This window comes from Uloborus diversus, chromosome 8, assembly GCF_026930045.1.
Source record: "Uloborus diversus isolate 005 chromosome 8, Udiv.v.3.1, whole genome shotgun sequence".
NCBI lineage: Eukaryota > Metazoa > Arthropoda > Arachnida > Araneae > Uloboridae > Uloborus > Uloborus diversus.
The window spans coordinates 142,300,960-142,325,773 of record NC_072738.1 but is presented as its reverse complement, the minus strand read 5'-3'; the positions used below and the strand labels follow the sequence as shown (position 1 = coordinate 142,325,773).

General features: G+C 35.5%; 1 protein-coding gene across 1 annotated transcript; it reads left to right on the top strand.

The window, feature by feature from the left end:
* The first annotated feature begins 2,353 nt into the window (after nucleotides 1-2,353).
* Nucleotides 2,354-23,286, top strand: LOC129228642 (histone-lysine N-methyltransferase PRDM9-like). Its single transcript, XM_054863325.1, has 7 exons — nucleotides 2,354-2,441; nucleotides 2,526-2,621; nucleotides 4,005-4,081; nucleotides 9,184-9,378; nucleotides 17,132-17,373; nucleotides 18,356-18,363; nucleotides 22,673-23,286. Exons 1-7 carry the CDS (start codon nucleotides 2,354-2,356, stop codon nucleotides 23,284-23,286), a joined length of 1,320 nt encoding a protein of 439 aa, XP_054719300.1.
* Nucleotides 23,287-24,814: the final 1,528 nt, after the last annotated feature.

The window sequence follows — 24,814 nt, the reverse complement described above, 5'->3', positions numbered from 1 at the left end:
AAATATATCACATGACTTCAGATCCTTGTTTCAAAATTTGAAAGTTTCACTCTCTCCACCTTTTATCCCTTCTCAATGGATCAGACCCGAATCGTTAACTCCTCCCACTATTTTCCACGTTAAAATGCTACATTTTCAAAAAGTATCAGTAGCCATTTTCTAATTAAAGAACTACTTTTATACCTTTAAGTAAAATCTGAATTTGTGTTTTATGTTACACTAGTGGTTAGTGGTACCCGCAGGACTTTGACCGCAGTAGAAAATTAAAGGTTCGCCTGTATATTTACAAATAATGGATGATGAATTTCTCGCCAATTTGCTACTTTAATTTTCTCGCCCATGGTCAGATATGGTAGTTTGCTCGTTATGGTAATTTGCTAGCCCACGTTATGGTAAGTGTTCGTCCACGTTATGATAATTTGCTGGGTAAAATGTTCTTAAAATTAGAATAAAAAAAGAACAAAGTCGAATTTTTGAAAAATCGTTTCAAGGTGCTCACCACAATACTACGAACTCATTTGGCGCCAAATTTCATGAAAATCGGCCGATCGGTCTAGGTGCTATGAGCGTAACAGATATACAGAGATCCAGACATCCAGAGACACAGACTTTCAGCTTTATTATTAGTAAAGATTTTCTGCAATTATCCGTAAAGCATTTTTGTGAAATGCAATATATTTGTAAAATATAAAAAATGTATTCAATGTCTATTTGTAATTCTTCAATAAAAAAAAAAAAAAAAGAAAAAAAAGCATGAAATTATTCAACACTAGCCGCCTGCGGCGACCGACTGGTTCGCCTTTTTCCGCCATTCAAATTTTTAAGCAAACAGCTGTCTATGGCGGCTGTTTGGCTTATTGGCCATTCACCTATAGCCACCTTCGGCAGCTTCTATCTACATATACGGTCTGTCTCTATTTATGTCACCTAACCACCTATTCCCTAACAGAAAAAAAAAAAAAAATCACTCAAAAAACCTTGCGTTTTATTTATTTAATTAACTAGTACAAAATCAACAACAACAACGACAAAAAAGCTCTTATCTTTTGTTCCCCGTAGTGTGCAAAAAGTAGCGCGTTTCCAAAAAAAAAAAAAACCCTCACTGTTTTTATCGAACTAAATATGTGCAAATACGTAACGTAAAATAGATGCAGCAAAACGTCCGGCAGGGAATGAGGGAGGATCGAAAAAAGAAAGAAATAAAATCCCTAAAATAAAAAAAAAGTAAAGAAAAAGCAAGTGCTACCGTTAAAATATAGAATTAAGCTATTGTGGAAAAAAGAAAAATGAAAATTGTAGCGATTAAGATTCAATTCTTCAATACCGAATCGAAATCCAGGTTGTGATATATCAGCAGAATGGAAGAAGGTTTTCTTCGACCGATCTTCAAACATAGAAAACAGACGGGGGGTTCTGCATTTAAAAAATTGAAATTGTAAAAAAAAAAACCATTGCGTATTTTTGAAAATGTTTTTTTTCCAGAAGAGGGTGAAATGTTCTCACTATCACATATTTAAATTTTAGAAAATAAGCTTTTTTTTTCATTTTGCAGGTGAGTTTCGAAAAAAAAAAACGGAACCCAAGAAAAAATGCAAAATAAAGGTTTTTTTTCGAAAATTCATAAAAAATACAAAAATTGCTCTATCTTCAAATTTTTTTTGTTCATCATATTTAAAACTAAATTTCCTACCATATACTACAAAAAATGTTCCTCTGAGTGCAATTGGTTCAAGGTCTGTGAGGTAATAAGTACTGAAATGTGCCCCCCCCCCCCCAAAAAAGAACATTTAGTAACTTTTTTCTAATTAAAATATCAAAAATCGAAGCCTGAGGTGCACATCTTCGGCTAAAATTGCACCTGTATACCAAATTTCATCTTTCTAGGCCTTACCGTTTTCCCGGGAAGCGCGCCATACACGCACACACAAACCAACAAACAAACATCTTATTTTATTATATGTATAGATTACGGAGCATCATTAGAAACTTAAAACTAAGTGTTAAGCGTAAAGGGAGAAGAGAAGCATAAGGTGCAAAGTTCTCAAGAAAAATGAAACTATGAGTATCTAGCATCGACCGAAATGCTAAATTTAACGTCATTTTACTTTTTCTACTAACGACGTAATACAGTCCTTTTTTTTTTCATTATTAAAATGCATTGAAATGACCATTTCCCACAGGTGCTGTCAAGAGATAATTTTTCAACGAAAAATAAATCTGAATTAAATTAATTCTTGAAATAATTTAATAAAATATTTCAAATGAGAAAACTATTACTTTTTCTTCTTTACAGAGCACAAAAGCCTCTCAAAAAAACCCGCTTAGCTCGGAAACGGAAAAATTCTTCTTAAATATGCTTTCAGTAGCAAGATTAGATTTCGATAAACTGGATGCTTTTTGCAAGGACAATAGGATTCCCGTAGATGACATTCCAATGAAGAGTATGTTTTCGTTATTGAATTTTATTTGTTTGATGTCGTGGTCTTCTGTGACTTAACGAATTGTGTATAAACATCTTTCTCCAGTTCCGAAAGAAGTCGCAGAGACGAGATATCCGAAGCGCAACATACCCAAGATCTCTTACAAGGAGAAAGACATTCCGAGTGACGATGAATTTTTATGTAAGCATGTTTTTCAGATTTCTTATGAATGTTCAATTCTTTTTGTTATGCAATTAATTTTGAGAAATAGTTATTTTTTGTGTGTAATGAAATAAAGAAAAAACGAAGACAAGATGAATAAAAAAAGTGGTGTTGTAAGCTATGTAATTTGTAAAAGCTTTTTAGGCGATTACTTGCATTACAAAGAAATTCTTTTAATTTTCTTGAAAAATTTCTTTTTTGTTGGTGTCTCAGGTTTTATGAGGATAGCATGTTTCATTCGAGATTTTTGTGAGTCCTTTGTAAGACCAAAGGAAAAAAAAGGCTCTAAACCAGAGATACTCAAGCTGCCCGTTGCACTTTTGGTAGTCTTTTCTTTATTTTTATCTTCTTTTATTTTTACTAATAATAAAGCTGAATGTCCAGATGTCTGGATGTCTGTGATGCGCATAGACCATTCTGCCGATTTTCATGAAATTCGGCACAAAATTAGTTCGTAGCATGAAGGTGTGCACCTGGATGCGATTTTTCGAAAATTCGATTTTGTTCTTTTTCTAATTCGATTTTAAGAACATTTTACCGAGCAAATTATCAAACGTGGACGAGCAAGTGATCATAACGTGGACGAGCAAATGATCATAACGTGGACGAGCAAATTAGCATAATATGCACGAGCAAATGAACTTAGCAAATGGGCGAGAAATTCACCATCTATTATTTGTAAATATACAGGCGAATCAAATGACCTTTTAATTTTCTACTACGGGCAAAGCCGTGCGGATACCACTAGTGTTCCTATAAAGCAGTCTTAAAATTTGATGAACTGTCAGACAAATGATTTTTTGCTTTTGTTCTTTTTTTCGAATGTATTTGAAATTTAGTTTAAAATTAAAAAGGATTGTTTGTTAGAGTAATTTTGTGTCAATTTCTTAGAAACGCGCACGAATAATCTTCAATGTATAAGTTGTGGCTCGAGCGAAATAGTTGTACGTGTACGTTCCTTCAGATTTCATATCGCACGCAGTTTTCAAATTTTCGATTGTTATTTTTTTTCTTACCTATTGTTTTACATCATATTAAACCTTCTTTCATGCTTTTTTTTTTTAACTTTTAAGGGAACGTTGGTTAAAATAAAGTTCTTGCCCTGATATTCCTGCAGTTGTTATTATATTTGGTGACATTTGCAAATTGCGGACGCTTAATGACAAACGTTGTCGGTGGGTAGTAATATTTTCGTATTTTTATCGACTTCGGTTGACTGGTTGGTTTACTTAGTTTTAATGGCGCAAGAGCCCTTGAGGGCTATACTGCGCCACATTGGCTTTGGAAGCATTAATTTTAGCAATATTAGCCGTGTTGTCAGCACTGTATTAATTTACTGCTTTTCTTTTGTTTTCTTTTCAGATTGCGATTTATGTGGAGATGAGTACGAAGGACCCTGTCCAGTGCATGGCCCCATGTTACTGGTGTGTGATCAAAAGGTAATTTTTCATCATCATTTTAGTCAAAAATTGCTTTTCTTTTCTTTTATGCAACAAGTTTAAGAAAAAATACAATTTTATTACTTTTCTATAAATTTTGGAAATAAATTTAGCATGCATTTGGACAAAATAAAATTGCACTTAATAACTACATAGTGCACATATAAAGAAACAAAAAATAAATAAACACTTGTTAAAAATACAAAATAAGAAAATTTAATCGAAATTTGAATAAACTTCCATGTTTTGTATGACATTTGAAGATTTTCGTTGTTTTCTATTACGCGAATCAACAAACTGAATGTCTTAGAGTCAAGTGCCCATACTTGAGACACTTTTGAACTTTTAGCATTAGTAGTGTTTTTCTGTAAAAAGGATTCAGGAACATTCCTGGAAAATAATGGGCAACTAATGTGCCCAATTTCAGCCAGTAACATATCTTGCAAAAAAAAAAAAAAAAAAAAAAAAAAGCAGGAACGTTTTCCCTTAAAAGTTAGTAAACTTCCTGAAATTATCCTAATAATACAGAAATCTCACCGGTAGAAGCCAGCCATGTTTCTAAAACCTTCAGAGAAAACTTTAATAGGTTGTAAGTAAGAGCTTCGTGTCTACCTGATTTACCAAGAATGCTCCAAAAGCATTATTGCAACTATGGGCAAAGCTAAGACAGAACTGAAAGTGCATACCAAGCATCTCACTTCCCTGCAACTCTTGCAAAGCTGCAAAAACCAGAGACATATTCGCTCTTATTGGGAGCTTAATCAACTGGACGTCCGTAATTTGATTCAACTAAGTTGCCTCGTGTGAAGGAGGCAAAATTAATAACTTTCAATAAATTATAGTAATCTAACAAGGCACCATGGCGTACTTTGGAGCGTCAGTTCTAGCCACTGCAGCCAGACTATGAATGATAAAGTGGATTGCATGGAACAATTCTACGTAATTTTGTTATAAAGCATTTTTTGTTTTACTGAAATAAAAGGTAAGGGAAGATGCTGTACCCACGGACGATTGTATCTACGGATGTTGTTCGGGAAATTCCGGGTATTGTCGAGAGAGATCCTAATTGGGGTTCAATGTGTGTGTCACAGCCCTCTCCTGCACCCCAGGAAGTTTCAACGCCATCAAAGGAACATTTAAGATTCTATCACATTTTTTCCGTTTTAGTAGGATCTAAGGAAAAAAAATATGAGCAATTTCTTTATTTTTCGTTCGTCGTGGATTGTATTATTAATTTTTGTTGTAGGTATCAGGATTCCCTAGATTTTGAATGTTTTGTTTCTGATTTTTAATGTTGTAAAACTGTGGTCTTGTCGATGTGACTTGCTTGCAAAACCAAAATGGCGTACCTTTGTACCTAAGGACACATAACCATATGTAAACACGGACGGCAATTTTTAGTCTCCTTGGGTCACACCTGAATCTTTTTACAATGTGAAGTACCTCAAAATGGTGCCTTGTCATCAACGTCTGAAATTTGCGTGAATTTGAAGTAGGGCTTGAAGATATAGTGTTGAAGTAACCCCCACCTGTTGTAGGATCTACAGACTGTCAATCCCACCTGTTTCATTTGAAGTCGACTTTTCTAGATTTTTGTTGGTTTAATCTAAACTGAGTTTTTCGTAATAGGTTTATTTTTGTTAAAGGTTTCAATTTGCATATAAATTGAAGTTATTATATAGGTACATAGAGAGCAATACTATCATGAATCTAATTATTTTTTTGTTTAAAAACATATTAATTATTCACAATATCATTAACTCTCTTAAGAGTAATAACTTTTTTAAAGAGTTCACTAATATTACAAATTAAGGAAAATTAAAAAAAAAAAAAAAAAAAAAGGGAAAAAACCTTCGATTAATTTTCAAAGTTCAATTTCTTTTGGATATTTTATTTAATGTGTTTTTCCAATGGATGTTTGAAGTGTTTCAATATATATAAAGTGGCCTATGTAAATGTATTGAGTATAATTAAGTTCCTCAGACCTATTTATATATTATTTTTTCATGTGTCCATTTTGTCCATGGCTACAAAGGCACCTGTCCGCGGGGTGAACGGAGTGTTGCACCCGCGGACAAAAAAGATGGTTTTTAAGAAATTTTTTTGAAGTTGAAAGCTTTGAGATATTCACCTGACAAAAATTGCCAAATTAGATGGTAAGTTGTAGATTCTGCCAGAAAATTTTTCCGATCGATTATCCATTCCCAGAGACCAGCAAAAATTGAAAAGTAAATTTTGTCCGTGGGTACAGCAGCTTCCGCTACGTCTAATTATTTAGGAATTTGTTTTGCTTATAACCCATTTTACCCGGATTTCCGCTCATTCGAATTGTCTTTGGTCCCAGTTATCCCGGGTAAACGACGCACAGAGGGCTATTTGAGCCAAAAAGCTGGCCAAAACTCAAAATGTCAACTTTGTCTATTGGTATCGGCCTTAAGTCTCAAAACAGATGGATAAACATACCATTATGTGGAAGTGTTCTTTTTTCATTGGAACTATCCATACAAATTTGCCAGCAGTAGAAACTTAGCACTTTGATGATTCGGTTGTCTTTGTGTACGACATTCCAGTTTTTCAATAAACCTTCAACGTCATATTTTTCACGCTAAAATTATATTAGGAGAAAAATTTATTATGGATGGTCTAAGGGAAGGTTTGTGTTCTATTATTTATCAATTTTTACTTTTTAAGACTGTAAGTATTTTTTTAAATGCAATTCTTGAAGCCTCACAAAGATGTCATCAATTTTTTAAATATTTTTATGTAAATGAATGTTTTTAAACACTGTGTACTCATTTGTACTACTTCTAAGTTATACGCTATGTTACGTTAGAATGTTTACTTTGATAGTCTTCAGCAAAAGCTTCGCCAAATTTTCCTGAAAAAATAATAAAGCTATAAATAGAATACATTATTATTTTCATAATTTTGAGCTTTTTCGATTGGTTTTAGGTTTTATGGCTTCATTCATGAGTACGACTCAAAATATTGTAAAAAAAAAACAGTACATAAAAGCTATTTATGCAAAGTTCAGGCAAATAGAAATGAAACTAGCTGAAATTAGGGACTTCTCTGGAAAATGTCGAAATTGAAAAATATCACCCTGTTTTATATCTGGGTCTGACTTTGAAGTAAGTCAATAGCATCAAATAGCCATGCTATAGTATAATTTATAATATCCTGTACATGTTTTCAACTTATACGCAAGACTGAAACTTGTGAACGCAAAAATAACTGAAAAAAAGAAAAAGTTATGAAATTAATAGTCAGCTCTATTTTAGCTTTATTATTTTTCTGTGCAAACTTTGCTGCAGATTGCCAAAAAAAAAAAAAAAAAACCAGTATTACAGGAAAATTTGGATGTAGTACAAATGAGAGCAGAATATTTAAAAACATTGTCTTACAAGAAAAAAAAAAGAGGGGGATGTGTTTTTGTGATCCTTGAAGAAGGGCATTAAAAGAAAAAAGAAAAATATATGCATATGAATTGATGAATGATAGAGTACAAACCTTGCTCGATCCCTTCCATAATAAATGTTTCGTCTAATATTACGTTTAACATGAAAAATTAAACAATAATAAAGGTTTGTTGAAAAACTTGAATGTCACAAACAAAAAGGACAACTGAATCATAAAAGTGTTAAGATCCGACTGCTGGTAAATTTTTATGGTGAGTTTCGATTGAGAAAAAAAACGCTTTTACATATTGCCATGTGTATTTACCTGTTTTGATACTCAGAAGCGACAATAACCAGCAGTAAAGTTAACACTATCGATTTTTGGCCAGCTTTTTGGCTCAAATGCCCGTCTGTGCGACGTTGTACTATAACTTGAATTCAATACGTCAATATTCAAATGAATGCCAAGAGAGGGATGCTGGATGTCTAAAAAGGATTATGTAAATTCGAGAGGACGGGTATAAATGAAGTCGATTCCAGGAGACATGGACGCCACCGCCCACCCTGAAGGAGGTCCTGCTCTTTGAGACCGTTGAACACTGCATCCTAGGGCTGAAAATTGACCCAGAACGTCAACTTCAATTAAGTGAAGACAATTAGTAATTAGTGATTGCTCAAAAAAAATAAATAAAAAAAATAAATTAATAAATAAAATAAATAAATAAAAGTATTTAAGAGAAAATGATTATAAAATGTAAATGAAAATGATTTATTGAAACAGAATGAAATTTTTTCGAAGGTTGTTGAACAGAAGAAGAGTCAATGCTACGCCAAATAATCGAAAAAACAGTGTGAGCAATAAAGGCAACAGCTAGGGCTAAACATGTTTAATATCTATCAGTGGGGTGTGTGATCACCTCTATTGGATGGTGCATACTCATATTGAAACATTTGGAACAAAGAAATACAAATTAACACCAAACAAACGTGACTTTCAACCACAACGAAAGAAATAGCATCTGCTGAAATGAGCCTGTTTTCACATCTTTTGCATTCTTTGTGATGCAAAAATCTTACTATGGAATTGCTTTCACAATCAACTGCAAGATACGAATGCAAATTTTGTTGCTCTAACCTTTCTTCTTGTTCACAACTTATACTAATTTTTGCTTTTTGTTGCTTATTTTTTGTGGACAGGCTGTCTTGTATTTTTTATATGTTCAGAATCTTTATCTTCTTTACTAATAATAAAGCTGAAAGTCTCTCAGTCTGAATACCTGGATCTCTCTCTATCTGGATGTCTGGATCTCTGGACGCGCATAGCGCCTAAACCACTCGGCCGAATTTCATGAAATTTGGCACAAAATTAGTTTGTAGCATGGTGATGTGCACCTCGCATGGTGAGGGCACCAAGTGCCCTCCTCCAATTATCAAGAAGACCCCTTACCCCCCTGAAGAGCTAAAGCCTGCAAAAGAGAAACATACCCTAAAACCACCCCCTAAAAATTGAAATTGCTCAGACAGCGACATTATTCCCCTCCTCCCCCTTCTCTTGTTTGTCGCCCCGTTCCAAAAGAATAAGTCAAATGATTCCAGAATTCTGAGACCGAAAGTCATCATTCTTGGTTCACCTGAGTGCTAAAAACACTTAATGACACAATACTTGAAGTAACATTAAGAAACAGTATGGTTTTAAAATTTCAGGTTCCAAAAGGGGTCCCAGATCGAGCTAAGAAGACTCCTCCCCCTTTCCTGTCAGTCGGATATTCGGGAATCCGGAAAGCAGGACTCGGGATCTGGTCGGAAAAGTCTCTCCCACGGGGCACCGTCTTCGGACCCTACGAAGGGGACATCATACGGGAACGCTGGGAAGCCAAGCGGAGTGGATACGCCTGGGAGGTAGGAAATCCAAAAAGAGGAACTTTTATTTTTGTCTTCATGTAACAATAATGAGTAAGCATAAAATCCATGTATCTAACATTATTAAATGTTGATGTATCTATTTATCTATGTCATTGCCACACCTGGTGAACGACAGAAAGCTGAGCTTCGAAGAAGGTATCGATAGGTTCGTAATTTTACAGGTTACATGTTTAGCTAGGCAGGATAATTGTACGAATGCAAAGCGGAGATATTAATTAAAAACGTCATTTTTGCCTAATGGTTCGTCATTCGGAGCTGCTGGCAAGTGGACAAAGAGGAAATGACTCGCAGCCAGAAGGATCACACAGGGAAACGAATCTTGCTTACATAAACGAATTGTTGCCACTACGCATTCTATTTATTCAGTCAAGTCCGATAAGTGGTGGTGCATCATCATGCCTGTATGAAAATGAACGCAGGAAGAGATCCCCCCTCACTGTTGACCGTAATGTCCTCGTGGCAACTTTTGATAGGATTTGGTATCTCTTAATCTCTTCTCTACATAGTATAAAATGAAGTCTCCAAAAACCGTCTGTGTGTTTGAACTCGCAAAACTCAAGAACTACCAGGCCGATTTTGCTGAAACTTTCACAATTTGTTCCTTTAAGCTCTGAGAAGGTTTGCAGGTCAGTTCGAAAATAATTCGATGAATAGTTCTTTTTTTTATTGCAATTTAGGCCCAATTTTCACGTAAATCCCCGAATATGGGAGTGAAAAATTACTTGCAAATATTAATATTACATATCGTTAGAAAGAGTAGAATTTTTCGCGTTCTACGCAATTTGTTTCAATGCTCTAACTTACTTACGGAGGGAGTTATTTGCATTTTTAGCTCGAATTTGTTTAGACTTAGCTAAAATTTAGGCACTACTTTCTTCATTAAATCTATCAATAAAAAGCGAAGTAATTGTCCCACAGTTTTCTTTTTGACACCATTCAAAAGAGCTGCTTTTTTTACTCCAGATCTAGCTTGACCGGTGGTCGAAAGTTGTACCCTCTATCTCCATTAGAGAAAAAGTTACACCCGAATTAAATGAAGTTCATAAATCTGTTCTCTATTCAAGTTTTTAACCATTTTATTTTACGTTTCCTTCGTAACGCTTTTTGAATCCATTGTTTATTTTCATCTTTCTCATTTTCAATTCTTAAACTTATTTTATTTTGTGTTTCCATGGTTACACTTTTTAAATCCATCTTTCTCATTTTATTTTAATTTCTTAAAAGTATTTTAATAACTGTTGTCATTGTTTGGAGGGGAAATTTTGCATGATGTTTTTTTTTTCTTTTATTTAAGCCTGATTGTTGAATATAAATCACTTGACAAAATATTTGTTTTCATAGTAGACCGGGCAAAGCCGGGCAACGCAGCTAGTAGTAAATAAAAGTAAGGTTTCAAAGAAATTCTGGAAGGAAGTCTGCGGCAGGAGATTCCATAGCAACTACAGCCTTGAAACTTTTTACAAAAGTACTTCGAGCCCCGGGGGTGTGCACCTAGGATTTATATTTTAAAATTCGCATTAGTTTTTTTGTAATTAATTTTTTAAGCTCAAATTTCGCGTTAATTGCCTATTATTACCTATTAAAGGTGTGAAAATTACTTGCACATATTAATATTATACATCGTTGGAAAGGATAGAATTTTGCGCGTTCTACGCAATTTGTTTCAAAACTCTAACTTAATTACAGCGGGAATTATTTGCGTTTTTTGCTCGAATTTTTTTAGGCTTCGTTGAAATTTAGGCACTATTTTCTTTATTAAATCCATCAATAAAAAGGGAAGGAATTGTCCCACAGTTTTCTTTTAGCACCATTGGAAAAAGCAATATTTTTTACTCCAGATCCATCTCGACCTATGGTCGAAAAACTAATCTTCTATCTCAAAAGGAAAAAAAGTTACAAGCCTTTTTAAATCAAGTTCAAAAAATATTATTTCCATTCAAATTGTTAACCATTTTCTTTCGCATTTTAATTCCTTAAACTTATTTTATTTTGTGTTTTCATGATTCTCGCATGATTAATTAGATTCTAATTCAGTGAAAAGTTATTTTGCGCCCTGAGTAGGGTGCTCTTGGAAGCGTTTTTTAAAAATAATTTTGTTATACGTATTTTTATCAAGTTCTTTTTTTCTTGATAAAAAAAAGACTGGAGTTGGGTTTTAATATTTTTCTAAATTTAATGAGCTTTTTACTAAATTCTTTTTACGCGTGAAGGGGAGCACGATTGTCGTCAAAAATTATTTTTCTAATCTAATTTCAATTTGGCACTATTGGCGATATTCAGAAAGTTATCCATTGAATCATGTTAAAATTGTCGATGTTAGGGAAATTAATCTCTGTAAAACGCTTTCTTGCATCGATAAACTAGGGGTGAAAATATTTAAAGGGTTTCCTTGCTTACTCCAAGGCACTATTAGGGGTAAAGTAATAGTCATATTTCTTCTTTTCCTTTTCCTTCAATAGGTGCGCACATAAGTGCACGCACCCGTTTTGTTTTGACTTATTAAAAAACATGGATTATTTAATTGATAAGAAGGAAGCAGTGGGGTGTCCACATCAGGTTTTGTATGTTATTTTTACCTACTATTCCGTAAGAGCACATTTATCACGTTTATCGAAATACTGGCAGTACCCGCACGGCGCTGCCCGTTCTAAGAATTTAAAGGAAGTCCGTTAAATAAAAAAAAATAATTTGAATTTTGTCATCTTGAATTCAAATTATGTTTTTCGCAATCACGAGTGTGTGTGTATATGTAAGCGTGTGTGTTTGTGTGTGTGTGTGTGGGGGGGGGGTATGTGTGTATGTGTAGGCATGTGTGTTTGTGTCTGTGTGCAGGCATGAGTGTGTGGGTAGTTGTGTGTATGTGTGTAGGTGTGTGTGGGGGGGTATGTGTATGTGTGTGTAGGCATATGTATTTGTGTCTGTGTGCAGACATGAGTGTGTTGGTAGTTGTGTGTATGTGAGTGTGTAGGTGTGTGTGTATGTGTTTGTGTATGTGTGTAGGTGTGTGTATGTGTGTAGGTATATGTATGTATGTGTAGGTGTATATATGTATATGTATGTAGGTGTATGTATGTGTGTGTAGGTGTATATATGTATATGTGTGTAGGTCCGTGTATGTATGCGTGTAAGTGTAGGATATTGACGAAACCTGGAGACGGTTTTTGCTAGAGGTGCAGCATTGTGAGGACTCGGTCGACGGTGATGCTGCCGAGGGTGCTGGTGGGAAAAATCAAAGGAACGTCAAAAACAGTCAAATGAAAGCAATAAGCAATCGTGATTGCTCAAAACATCCACGCCTCCCCCTCCCCGCCCTGATGTGAAATGATCATTTTTCCAAAAAAAAAAAAACCCCTTTTAAAGTCTCTTTGGAATTTAAAACCATTCGCCAAAACATTTAAAAAGATTTACAGTAGCTTTAAAGCTCAAAATAATCGTCCAACTGTGTATTTCAGCGTTTCTTAAATTGCATTCCGCGGAACCCCAGGGTTCTACGGAGCTCTCTCAGGGGTTCCATGAGACTTGAATATTTTCTTTTCACATCTTTTAAATTTGTCACTTAAAAAATTGACAAAAATAGCGTCTTTTCAAAAATACATTTAGTGTCACTTTCGCATCTAATCAAAGAATTATTACCCCTCTGGGATAGTCACTATGAGAACAATTTTATTTCTCGCCTAAAATAATGCAAATTTTTGACTATGAAAAATAGCATGAAATGGTGCTTTTAAAGTTTAATAAGTTCGAAATTTTTTCGAGATCATTCCCAAAACGGATATTTTTCAGCTAATGTCTCCAAAGATAACATAAAATTTGGTTTTAAAATCTTCAATTTTGAAGAAGCTTCGGAAGAAGCTATTGACTCCCTAATATCGCCAAAAATAGTTCAAAAGTGGCTTCGATGTTGAACAAATTTAGGGACGCCACCTCAAATCTCTCTTCTACAACATTATTAAATGTTCCCATAAATTATGATTTTCGACATCAATTTGAAATATTTTGCCCTTGATGCTAGCAACTTTCCCAGTATCTATGGCAAGGCCGTGGTGGCCTGATTGATAAGGCATCGGGCTTGGGACCAGCGGGTCCCGGGTTCGATCCTCGCTGGATCGAAGATCCACCGTCTTCATTAATGGTGACTGGGGGACGTTAAATATGCTCATGGTCACAAAGTCCTCCAAGTGAAACGATACCTTGGGAGTGCTGGACTAGGGATTGCTCGGTTACTGGTCTGGTTCAAAAAAAAAAAAAAAAAAAACAGAGCTGTCTTCAGGGTTCTTTTCAGCTGGTAAAGCCACAAATAGTGGCATGTACGGGTCCTCCGGAGTTAAAGGTGAAAAGTATCTATGGCAGCAGTTGAAAGGACAATCTAAGCACTTAACGAGTGATGACCAATTTAAGGAGGAGTACTGGTCACGAGGGTCTAAATGGTTTAGTTCTGTCTTCGGCCCCTATATTATACAGCAACTTTAGGTCTGTCTGAGGGAACACACAGTTAAATCAAAAACTCTGATTTGTAAATAAAAAAAAAATGTTAAAAAATAAGAGATATTTTAAAGTTTTTAATTTTAAGGTTTAAAAACTTTTTCTACGTAAACTTAAGTGAATTATTAACTTTTTTGTATGTTAAGCACATCAGTATTTATTTTCCTAACTAAGAAGATATTTTAGTTACATAACTCATGCATAAATTCCGAGGTTATTTATCCCTTTTAAAAATTCTGAGTATTTCTCAGAAACACAAAGAGAAGTGTACTGGTATTTTACAGTAAGAAATAATTATTAGCAATTATCAATAACTAAAATGATCTATAATTGTGTGTAATTGGCGATTTAATGACAAATAGTTAAAGTGATAGTCTATTGAGGTAAGGACATGGGCATTCTCCAAAACAGAATACTGGTATTAAGCCACTGCAAACTATTGAAACACCAGGAGTTCCACGAAAAAAGTGAGCATTAAAAAGGATTCCCCAAATCAAAGTAATTAAGAAACGCTGGTATAGTTCATCGCTTAACGCGTCAAGCAACCACGCTACCGTAACCCTGTCCTTTAGCGAATAAAGCTGTTTTTTGTCTGCAATTTGAAATGTTTCAACAAATAACCAAAAAAAAAAAAAAAAAGACATCAAATAGTATCTTTCAAATGTAAGATAATTCCGCAACTCTATTGTTTGCCGCCAAATTCGCTGAGCGACCACGCTACCGTAACCCAGCTCTTAGCGAGTGAAGCGAACTCCTGTTGATTAGCTATCCCATCTTTCTAACGAAAAAAGAAAAAAAAATCCTGTGTGACATTCGAAAATCGTCAGAAAAAAAGAAGAAAAAGTCGTATATTTCATTCGGTTTAAAACAAATCTAAAATGTCCTTGGAATTCAAAACAATTCGCCAAGACATTGTATAAAAAAAGTGCAGTGCCGAAATAATGTATGGTTTCGCCAAATAAGTAGTTTCTACGTAGGTTTAATCAAACATGCTAACAATAAGCTAAACAAAAACAATCGCCAAGGTTCCAAAAATCGAAAAAAAAAAAAAAACGTTTCTCTAATATAATAAAGGTGACAGTTTTCAAAGAGAGTAGACAGTTCTTTAAAATCATCGTCTGGAATAGTTTCGAAAATATTCATCAGAATGGGTCTAAGAGCATGAAAAACACCTTTTCAAATTAGAGAAATGTTCCTTAATGTCGCCATTAAAGCAAAATTTATCATTTACCCTTAAAAATAACGTTAACAAAACCAGTAAGAGTCAGATTTTTTTTAAAGGCTACGCATCCATTAAATTCGTACATGAAAACATCGACTTGCGGAAACCTAATGAAACGGAATATATTTTAAATGCCCTGCTACACACACAGACAAAGCCCCAAAGCGTTAAAAATTTTACTTCTTGATACTCAAGCAAGAAATGGCAACAAATAATAGGGAAGTTTTCGATTTTTCAATTATATTTTTATATGATAGAGTAACATGTATGAACATCATTGGGGAAAAAATTTTTGCGATACGATAAGTAGTTTTTTTTAATTATTTTTTAAAGTTCAAGCTTTTGTGACGTCAAATGGCATAGGAAGTGACGTCATTGCCCTCTTCCGATAGGGGAGAAGCCGAAGGTCACGCATTCGACTTCGAAGACGAAACGTAAAAGGCTTATCTCCTCGCATTTAACTCCTCGCGTTTCTGGAACATTAAACCTCTCATCCTCTCGGAAATATTCGAATAAAATCATTGATGTTACACGAGGAAGATTATTTAGATTGTGCTTTAACGAATCCGGTCTCCATAGTGTGTTCAAAAGGATTATTGAATTTCGAAAAAATAAAAATATCAGCGCGCTCAAAATGTTCCTAGCGAAAACAAGGGATCTTCGGCGGAAGGCTGCACATTCGTGCCCTGTGACTTAGGAGGCTCGTGACGTTTCAGAAGCGCACACTTTTGCGTGTGGTTTTTTAAGAATTCATTAAAAATCAACCACGGTGTTTTAAAATTCGGCGATGGTGAATTTTTTAGTTTTGAGGGTCAATTAACAATATCCAATAGCCAAAATATGAACATTTAATAGGTTGCAACTTCCCTATTTTGTTCAGCTTTTCTTCAAGCTAAAATTAATCTCGGTAGAGTGTCAGATTCGGGGCCGGAGGGTCCTGAGTTCGAACCTCGAGGGTCGAAGGCCCACCGTCGTCATTAAAGGGGACTGGGCGACGTTAAATATGCTCGTGGTCTCAATGTCCTCCAAGTGAAACGATACCTCTGGGGGTGCTAGCACCAGGTAGCTATTAGCTTCTGGTCTAGTTCTAAATTCTCATTCACTGTTCGATCCGGTGATGGTGCTGCCATCTATCGGTATAAAAAATAATGGAGGCAAGGCACTTAGTATGCAGTCCTCGACATAAATACAGTTGTAGTCAGTTGTGACTCGGAATCGAATCGAAAAAAATTAATCTCGCGCAAAAAATGGAGGAAGAAATTTCTTTTTGAAATAAACTAATTTTTACTTCAAACGCTTATAACTTTTTTTTGTAGTCATTTTTCGATGTCCGCGATTCTAGTCCTAGCGGATGTTTTTGAAATGATTATTTTTTACCTGCTTTCCAACGGTACAAAAACGGAAAAAATCGAACCATTTTTTTGGCATAGACGTATGTTCGAGTAGACATAAAATTGAGTTTTAATTAATATCTCCGTTAATTAGCATCCTACGTGGATGAGGCTGAAATATTCGTAACCCTCGTAAAATTTCGATTTTTTAATACCTGGTTCGACCTTGAACTCGAGCCCGTTCTTGAGAATTTTGCACATGGGTGCAGAACATTCCCCATCCCGTTTCACCCCCTTAAAATCTAAATTTCGAAAAATTCTTTCTTAGCACGCGCTTACGTCATAAAATGAACCTATGTTCCAAATTTCAGCTTTCTAGCCTCAGTAGGTTTCGCTGTGCGTTGATTGTCAGTCAGGACAAGCTACTTTATATATATATACAAAGAATACATGCATCACAATTAAATCGTTACTTTCAGATTAGCTGAAAGCAAAAAAGTGATCTTTTGTTTTCTCAAGTAGTATTTGAAGTTTTGATAGTTAAGATAAATATAATTTAGTTCATATATCGTTTTAAATAGTTAAATACTTTTTCCGGAAAAGAATCGGATTGTTGCAAGAAGTAATCGAGTTTTAACTTTCTCCGAATTCATTTTATAAAGTAACTTTTCGTTTCATCCCACTGTCGTTTCAGATTCGTAAAGGCGGTCGCACGGACCACTTCATTGAAGGAGCAGATGAGAAGTCCTCGAACTGGCTCCGGTTCGTGAACTGCGCCAACGTGGAAGAGAAGCAGAACCTGGTGGCTTTCCAGTTCCGCAAAGATGTCTATTACAGGACGTACAAGCCCGTCCTGGAGTTCACGGAATTGTTCGTCTGGTACGGAGATGCCTACGGGCGAGAACTTGGGGCACAAATCAAGAGAAAGGTCTCGTTGTCGCTGGAAGTCAGACCAAGTAAGACTTCCGGGTTCTTACGCTACGTGATCAAAATACTGTTACAAATTCTGTAATTAGTATTTTTTTTTTGTAATTATTTTGTCGTAATCTAGCTACATTTGGTGTTTATTAAATTATCTTTCATCTAAAACTATTGTAGTAACGTAACCTGTAAATAGTTTCTTGTAATGAATATACAGCCCTCGTACATTCGGCTGAAGTATACGGTCCCCTTATTTCTGAATGATAAAATTTGTGAATGGAAAGAAATAAAAAAACGGTCTACGATTTTCGGTAATCTTGTGGAATATTTGAGAGTTCTCTTTCGATGTGTACAAATAGCGGTCGCATGATAAAAAGTCAGTCTCGAGTTAGTTTTTGCTTGTGAATCGTTGCAGCGGTACGCTGGAGATCATTTATTGCTCTGTTTTGTGAAGCCTTTTGAGCTGTATTTTTGCTTATTTGGATGTAAATACGTGTGTAACCGTTAAATTTACGGTGTCGATTGATATTTGCTTAATTGCGGATGATTAATTTAGCAGTTGTTAACGATCTTTCCTGTACATAGTGTAAATAAATCTTCTGCGTTTTTCTCAAGAACTGTGTCGTGCTTTCAAGAAAGTTGGAAGTCGCATCGGATCCTTTAACAATACTGTTTCTTAGGTTCCGTACAATGGTATCCAAACGTTAGTGGTTTCTGGTACATTATGGTTTTACCTGTGATCTTACGTATACGTATTGCAGGTAATGCAACCAAAAATTCCCTTTGACCATTCCAGAGTCCATTTTTGCAAATTTTATCGTAATTCCTGTGTATGATGTATAACAGAGTTTCCCAAACAGTGGTCTGCGGACCCCTAGGGGTCCGCGAGTCCATGCCAGGTGGTCTGCGGCGCTATATCCAGCTAAAACATTAAATATAATTGAGATTGACGGACGAGTAACGATATTTTAATTCAAAACGAAAGCACATTTGTAAGGAATGAAAGTTCTTGCTTAAGTACATACAAGACGCAGCAACCCCCCCCCCGGAAATAAACACACTAAACATTAATTGATTTGGTGTATCTGGTGACATTCATATTTTTACGAAATGCAAAGCTATATTGAGTAAAATGCAGACATTGAGGCACATGTTTACTATTGGGATATTGTACTTCAAATAAAATTTTTGCTCCAAAATTTTTCAGGTCTCATTCATTTACAATGAAAAAAAAAGTATACTGAAATATTTTAAGAATTAAAAATACTGTTGATGAAAGGAAGGTGCAGGAAGCAACGACATGACTAAATAAATTTAAATGAAAAAAAAAAGCGCAAAAATATGTTAGAAACTAGTATGTTGTGGCCATCACGAAACTTTCTTCTATACCTTTCTTATAATTCTGATCCCTCCCCACGCTTAACGAGGAAGCAATATTCCCAACGAAAACAAAATTACACATGCCAAAACTTGATCACCATCCCAATTCCTGATTTATCTCAAAAGCAAAGCAAAGAATGAAAATTGAAAATTATTTTAAAAGCCTTGATTAAAATAATTACAAACATTTATTTGTTAACAAACACAAGATGGCAACAGTTAAAAATTTTAAATCATTGAGATAATATTTCCGATCATTTCCATGCAATTAAAAGCACGAGCTAAACGCAGACGACAGTCTATTACGATTTATCTTTGAAAAAAAGAACGTTCGATTGCCCCACCCCTTTTTCAGCTGTTGACACCAAAATAGAATCATTTCTTATACCCTCTAAGGGCTACTTGTCGATAAATTTTTTTTTGATTACGTTCATTATTTCTTGAGATACAGCAGTCATAATTGACGACAAAAAACGATCTCTAGCTCAACCCCCGTTTGCGCTATTGACACCAAAATTGAATCAGGACCTGTACCTGTTAGGGGCAACATATGGACAAAATTTTGTTTGATTCCGCTAGCTACTTCCTGGGGAATAGCAGTCACGCAAAACTCAAAAAACGTCTCATTGATCCACTCCCCTTGGAGGAATTCGTGCCAAAAACCAATGGGCACAAGTTCACATAGGGGCACATATGTGTACCGAATTTCTTTCGATTTCATATGGTAGTTTTTGCTGTACAGCGGTTACAAAAAACGTCACACACAGACGTGACACACACACGGACACACACACGTACACACATACACACACACACAGACAGACAGACATTTTCCAAAAATGGTTGAAATGGACTCAGCACACCTCAAAACGTTCGAATCCATCAAAATTCGAAATTCGAAAATTTGCACGAATCCAATACTTACTTCTATATATTAGATATACAAGAAAGTAAAAAATAGATTTAACTGTGTTAAATCATTTTTTTTTGTACGCGTCCGGGAGAGGGGGGGGGGGGGTCCGCGAAGTTCGTAATTTTTCCAGAGAGTTGTCCGCGGCGGTCTGAAGTTTGGGAACCTCTGGTCTATAATCTGTATGTTGTCTATAATCTATGCCTTCTCGAACGCAGAGTTCAGTTACCGCGGGGGTGAAGCCTTATATGTGTTTTACATAGCTCGGAAAAAAAATACTGCTCTTAAAAGGCTATTCCGCATGTCGTAGTTGTGCAGTGCATACTTATGTACACCTTTTTTTAAATCCTTGTCGCAAAAAGGGAGACAGCCGTAATTTTAACGCGTTGATCTTGTGTCTTATTGGGGCATCGTAGATCTTAGTCGCATAAACCGATTTTGATTATTGTTCTTTTGTTTGAAAGGTCACTTGATCGAGAGTGTTCTTTGCCAGGTCTCATCTTTATAAGACACTAGCAGCTTTGCCGGCATTACACGGTCTACCTCGAAAACAAAAGTTTTGTCAAGTGACGCATGTTCAACAATCAGGCTTCAATTAGAGAAAAAAAAATGCTACAAAATTTAACGTCGAAATAGTCATTCTCAACGAAAGAAAACGGCAAATCAAAAGCTCCCGAAACAATTAAACGCAACCCTCCGTAAATATAACTAAAATCCTAAAAAGAAAAAAGGAAGAAAGAAGATAAAAATCGCCAAATAGTAATCAAAAGGGGAAATTGTTACCTCAAAACAAAAAAAAAGTGGCAACCTTCAGAACGCTAATTTAAAATCAGATCGCGCAAACGATAATTTTCCGATTTAAAATTTCTGTTCCATTAGGCTTAGCAGTGCTATTTAATTTTTTCCCGGTGATTTTCTGGCTTTTTTTTTGAAATTCGAAGAAAATGAATGAACTCTTTGGGTGTTTTTCGCGGGCTTTCGAATGGGACCTGAATCAAAGAAATAGGACAATTATTTCGGGTAGAAAGAGCCATATAATGCCATTTTCGGGCTTTAAAATTAAAATTCGAACGGTTCGGTTCTTTTTTGGCGTTCGAAAACCCCCCTGCGTTCCTTCTTGGGGGCCTAAGTACCTCCTTGCCAAATTCGGTCGAGATCCGGCGTAAACTGTGGATTTGTATAGGGCATACACACATATATATTCTTTGTTTTATTTATATTGATTTATTACCAACCTGTTGATTAAAATTGATTTAGCTTTTTCCCGCAATTTTGATAGTGAGAATTTAGTCACACATTTAAAATATCGATACCAATCGGAAGAACGAATTTTTCTGCATCTGATGAAATTCGTTTGGAACGTCCAAGTAAAGTAGAACTGGAAATTATAACCTTATTTAAAAACCATACTTCAAATACAACCTCTCATGCTATTGGAAATAGGTCATTGTCGGGAGACTATTGGAGAAAATTCAATGGGATAAAATTTTTATCACTTGCCATTGTCTATTTGCTAGCCAATGAATTATTCACTGATTTTATTACGTAAGAAAAGGCTTTTAAGAAGAGCTTCAATTTTCCCTTTTGATCTGCTTTTGCGACTAGCAAAACTTATTAGTTGTGATTAATTTTCCTTTTTATCGTGTTTTATTATGTGACTAGAAAGTCGCCCGTCAATGTGTGACGGGTGAAAATTGCTTCTACATTTGGACGAAGCCATTGCCTGTTTGGTGATATTTTGTTAGTTGAAACTGTAACCCTAACTCCAGTGTATTAACCCTGAACTCCAGTAGGTAGCGTTCACTGTTGACCTTTTTTTTTCGTTTCTTCATTCCTCTGAAATGACACAGTCTTACCAGTAAAACAGTTAAGTTACCGGATCGAGATCAGTCTTGTCACAATAAAACCTTTCCCTGCATGTTAAACATTACCAAAACATATCAAATTATCATGCCGTGGCACGAGTTTCATTGATGAAACACGCGGGTTACTCGATTATCGGCTATTATTTATGTGAGGATATTAAAAGGTAACGGCAAAGCAGTATGGGCAAAGAAGTATTCTTGTATAGCATGTTATCTAATGGACTACAACTTGGCATTCGTCAGTAGTTACCATGCTTTAATTTCACTGTCGAGTAGATTGAAACAATTGTAAAACAAAAAGTAATGCTACATTAAAAATGAAAAAAAAAAAAAAAAATCTCGACTGCCTCATCTCCTATTAAAATGAACCTTGCAGTCCAGAAGACCATAATCATAAATTTTAAATACATTTAAAGTTTTTCTAGATAACATAAGAAAAGGAAAGCTAGTCACAGCTACTAAAATTTAGTTGTCACAAGAGCAGAATTAAGAAGAAAAACTGAAAATCCATTTGGCAGCCTTGATTTTATATGCTAAAACCAATTACAAGTTTTAGTCATCGACAACGATTAAATCATTACCATTTGCATGAAAAAGACGTAGAATTATGTTTAAAATTTAGAGAAAAGGATTACATAATTCCATCTCCATATAATTTGGAAGTTTCAGACAAATTTCATTAGATGCAGAAAAATTTGTTCCTTCATTTGGTACTAATATTCAAATATGCGAGCAAGATTTTACTACCGAAATTGCGAAACAGTTCTGGTTTTACGTTTTTAAAAAATTAATACCTCCAGCAGTTAAAGTCCTATAAAGATGAGACTTAGCTGAGAACATTCTCGATCAAATTTTTTTCGGACAAAAGACAAAAGCATTGTCAAACTCAATTTCATCCATTTAGGAGTTGCGGTACCGGTGCCACAGACAGATACACTGGTACGTCAAACTTATAACACCCAGCCTTGTTTCATTCGGGGTTCAAAATATACTTTTATTGTATAAATATTTTAACTTCGTGAAAGATAATTAATTTAAAATGCGTACTAATCCTTTATTTTTTAAACTAAGCTTTTTGTTTTACCGAACATTGTTGTGTTTTACAGTTCCTCTACTCATTTTATGGATTCAGAATCTCTAAACGTTTCTCTGATTTCAGGGGAAGTGACTGGGGTGGAGTGCGACTTCTGCCACGCCCTCTTCTCCTCTCCCGATGTGATGGAGAAGCACCGGAAGAGACATCGGCACATGGGGCCGGACAGGAGACACCGCTGCCCCCACTGCGAATACTCCACGGACAGAGCTAGTCACATGAGACGTCACCTGGCCGCCCACGACGGGGTGAAGAGTCACAAGTGCCCCGAGTGCGGAAGGGCCTTCACTCAAAAGCAAGATCTCTCCCGACACGTCCGCACGCACACCGGAGAGAGGCCGTTCCGGTGCGGTGCGTGCGGAAAGGGGTTCACGCAGAAGGGCAACCTCCTCATACACGAGAGGATCCACAGCGGGGAGCAGCCCTTCCTCTGCCCGGAGTGCGGGAAGGGATTCAAACAACAGAATAGTCTCGTCTATCACCTCCGGACCCACACGGGACAGAGACCCTACAGATGCACCCAGTGCCCCTACAGGAGTGCACGGTCATCTCATCTGAAGGGGCACGTCATCGCCCATCACTCGAAGGACTATCCTCACGTGTGCGAAGAATGCGGGAAAGGATTCGTAAGGCCTTCACATATGATCAAACACAAGACAAAAGCACATAAAAATAATTAAATAATGTAACTAACTCTTTCGAAAGGTGACAAGATATTTGTAAATTTATCTTAAAAATGTATTTCTGTCGCTTAGTTTGTGAAATTCAGATTTAAAATTGTCGTTTAGCTTTAAAAAAAAGAGGAGAGATGTAGTATAATAAAAGAAAGGGAAATAAATGGTATACCCCCTGCTATTAAATACAAACGTAGACTGGTTCCATCGTTATCAAGGCTGTGTTATGATTTGTGTTAAAATTGATACAATAAAGGACTATGAAGATATGCTTAGAAAAACATTTCTTTTTTAAAATACCTTTTCTGCATATTATACTTGTATATGTAGGAATTCAAAATAAATAAAAGTAAATCACGTTTTGTGCGTTTTTATTTCATAGCAGTTATTCGTTTTAAGAATGATTTTTCATGAAAAAAACTCATTTTAAAACTAATATCGATACCTCCTCCTTATGCTATTTTAATGCTCTTCAGAGAGTATCCTCATATATATAATAGCCAATAATCGAGTAACGCTCCTGACGTCACCAGCAATGAAACTAGCGCCCGGGCATGATAATTAGATAATATTGTTTTGGTAACGTTTAAAATGCGGGGAAAATCCCTAAAGAGCAGAGTATACAACCCAAATTCAAAATAATAAAATATCAGAACTGTTTGAACGAAACTTGTCCCTGAGTCGGGTAAAATGAACGCATGCAAATTAAAAAGAGTAAAACTCGTTATTCATGAATGGGTAAATCAATTTAAACAACTTTTCAGATATTATTTTAACAACTTATGGATCATTAACACATTGGAAAATTATGTAGATTTTTATATGGGTGAAAAAATTAGAATAATCTATTCATTCAATGTGAATTTTAAAAAGTAGCGAAAGTGTGTGCATACCTGTTAACCGATAGTTTGTCACAAGTATGGAGCTTGGGGCCCGGATAATTTTACACTCTTTTAAAAGCCTTTTATAGCTCAAAATGGGTCATCAAGGTGATAAATAGGAGAAAACGAAGTTACATCTTGTATCATTTCTTAAAATTAGGAAAAAAAAACTATCCACCTCAATTCAAATAAAACGTTTTACAATCTGTAGTATGTGAGATTTTAAAGGAACATAGAAGAACTGACCAACTAAAAAGTAACCGAAGTAAACGAGGTAGAAAAATTGTAACACCTGGCAGAGATGAACCCCAATTAAAGTAAGTCGTCCAAAATAAACGTTGAAAAATGCTTCTTACGTCCATAAGTGTTGGAAAGAACATATGTATAATTATCATGTCCATGCCAACTACACTTGCACCGTTGCATAAACTGCAGTTTTAAACGCGGATCGACAAGTAAGGCCAAAGATAAACATGAAGCAGAAACGTCCACGACTCTCCTGGAGCAAAGAGGAGCTCATACAGGACAACAAGGTTGGAAAAATATTATATTCAGTGATGAATCTTTTTTTGAAATATCTGTAAACAAAAAAAGGTTGTTCGTGTTTGACGTTTAAAAAGAAAAGCGTATAAGAAATCTTGTGTAAGATGTTC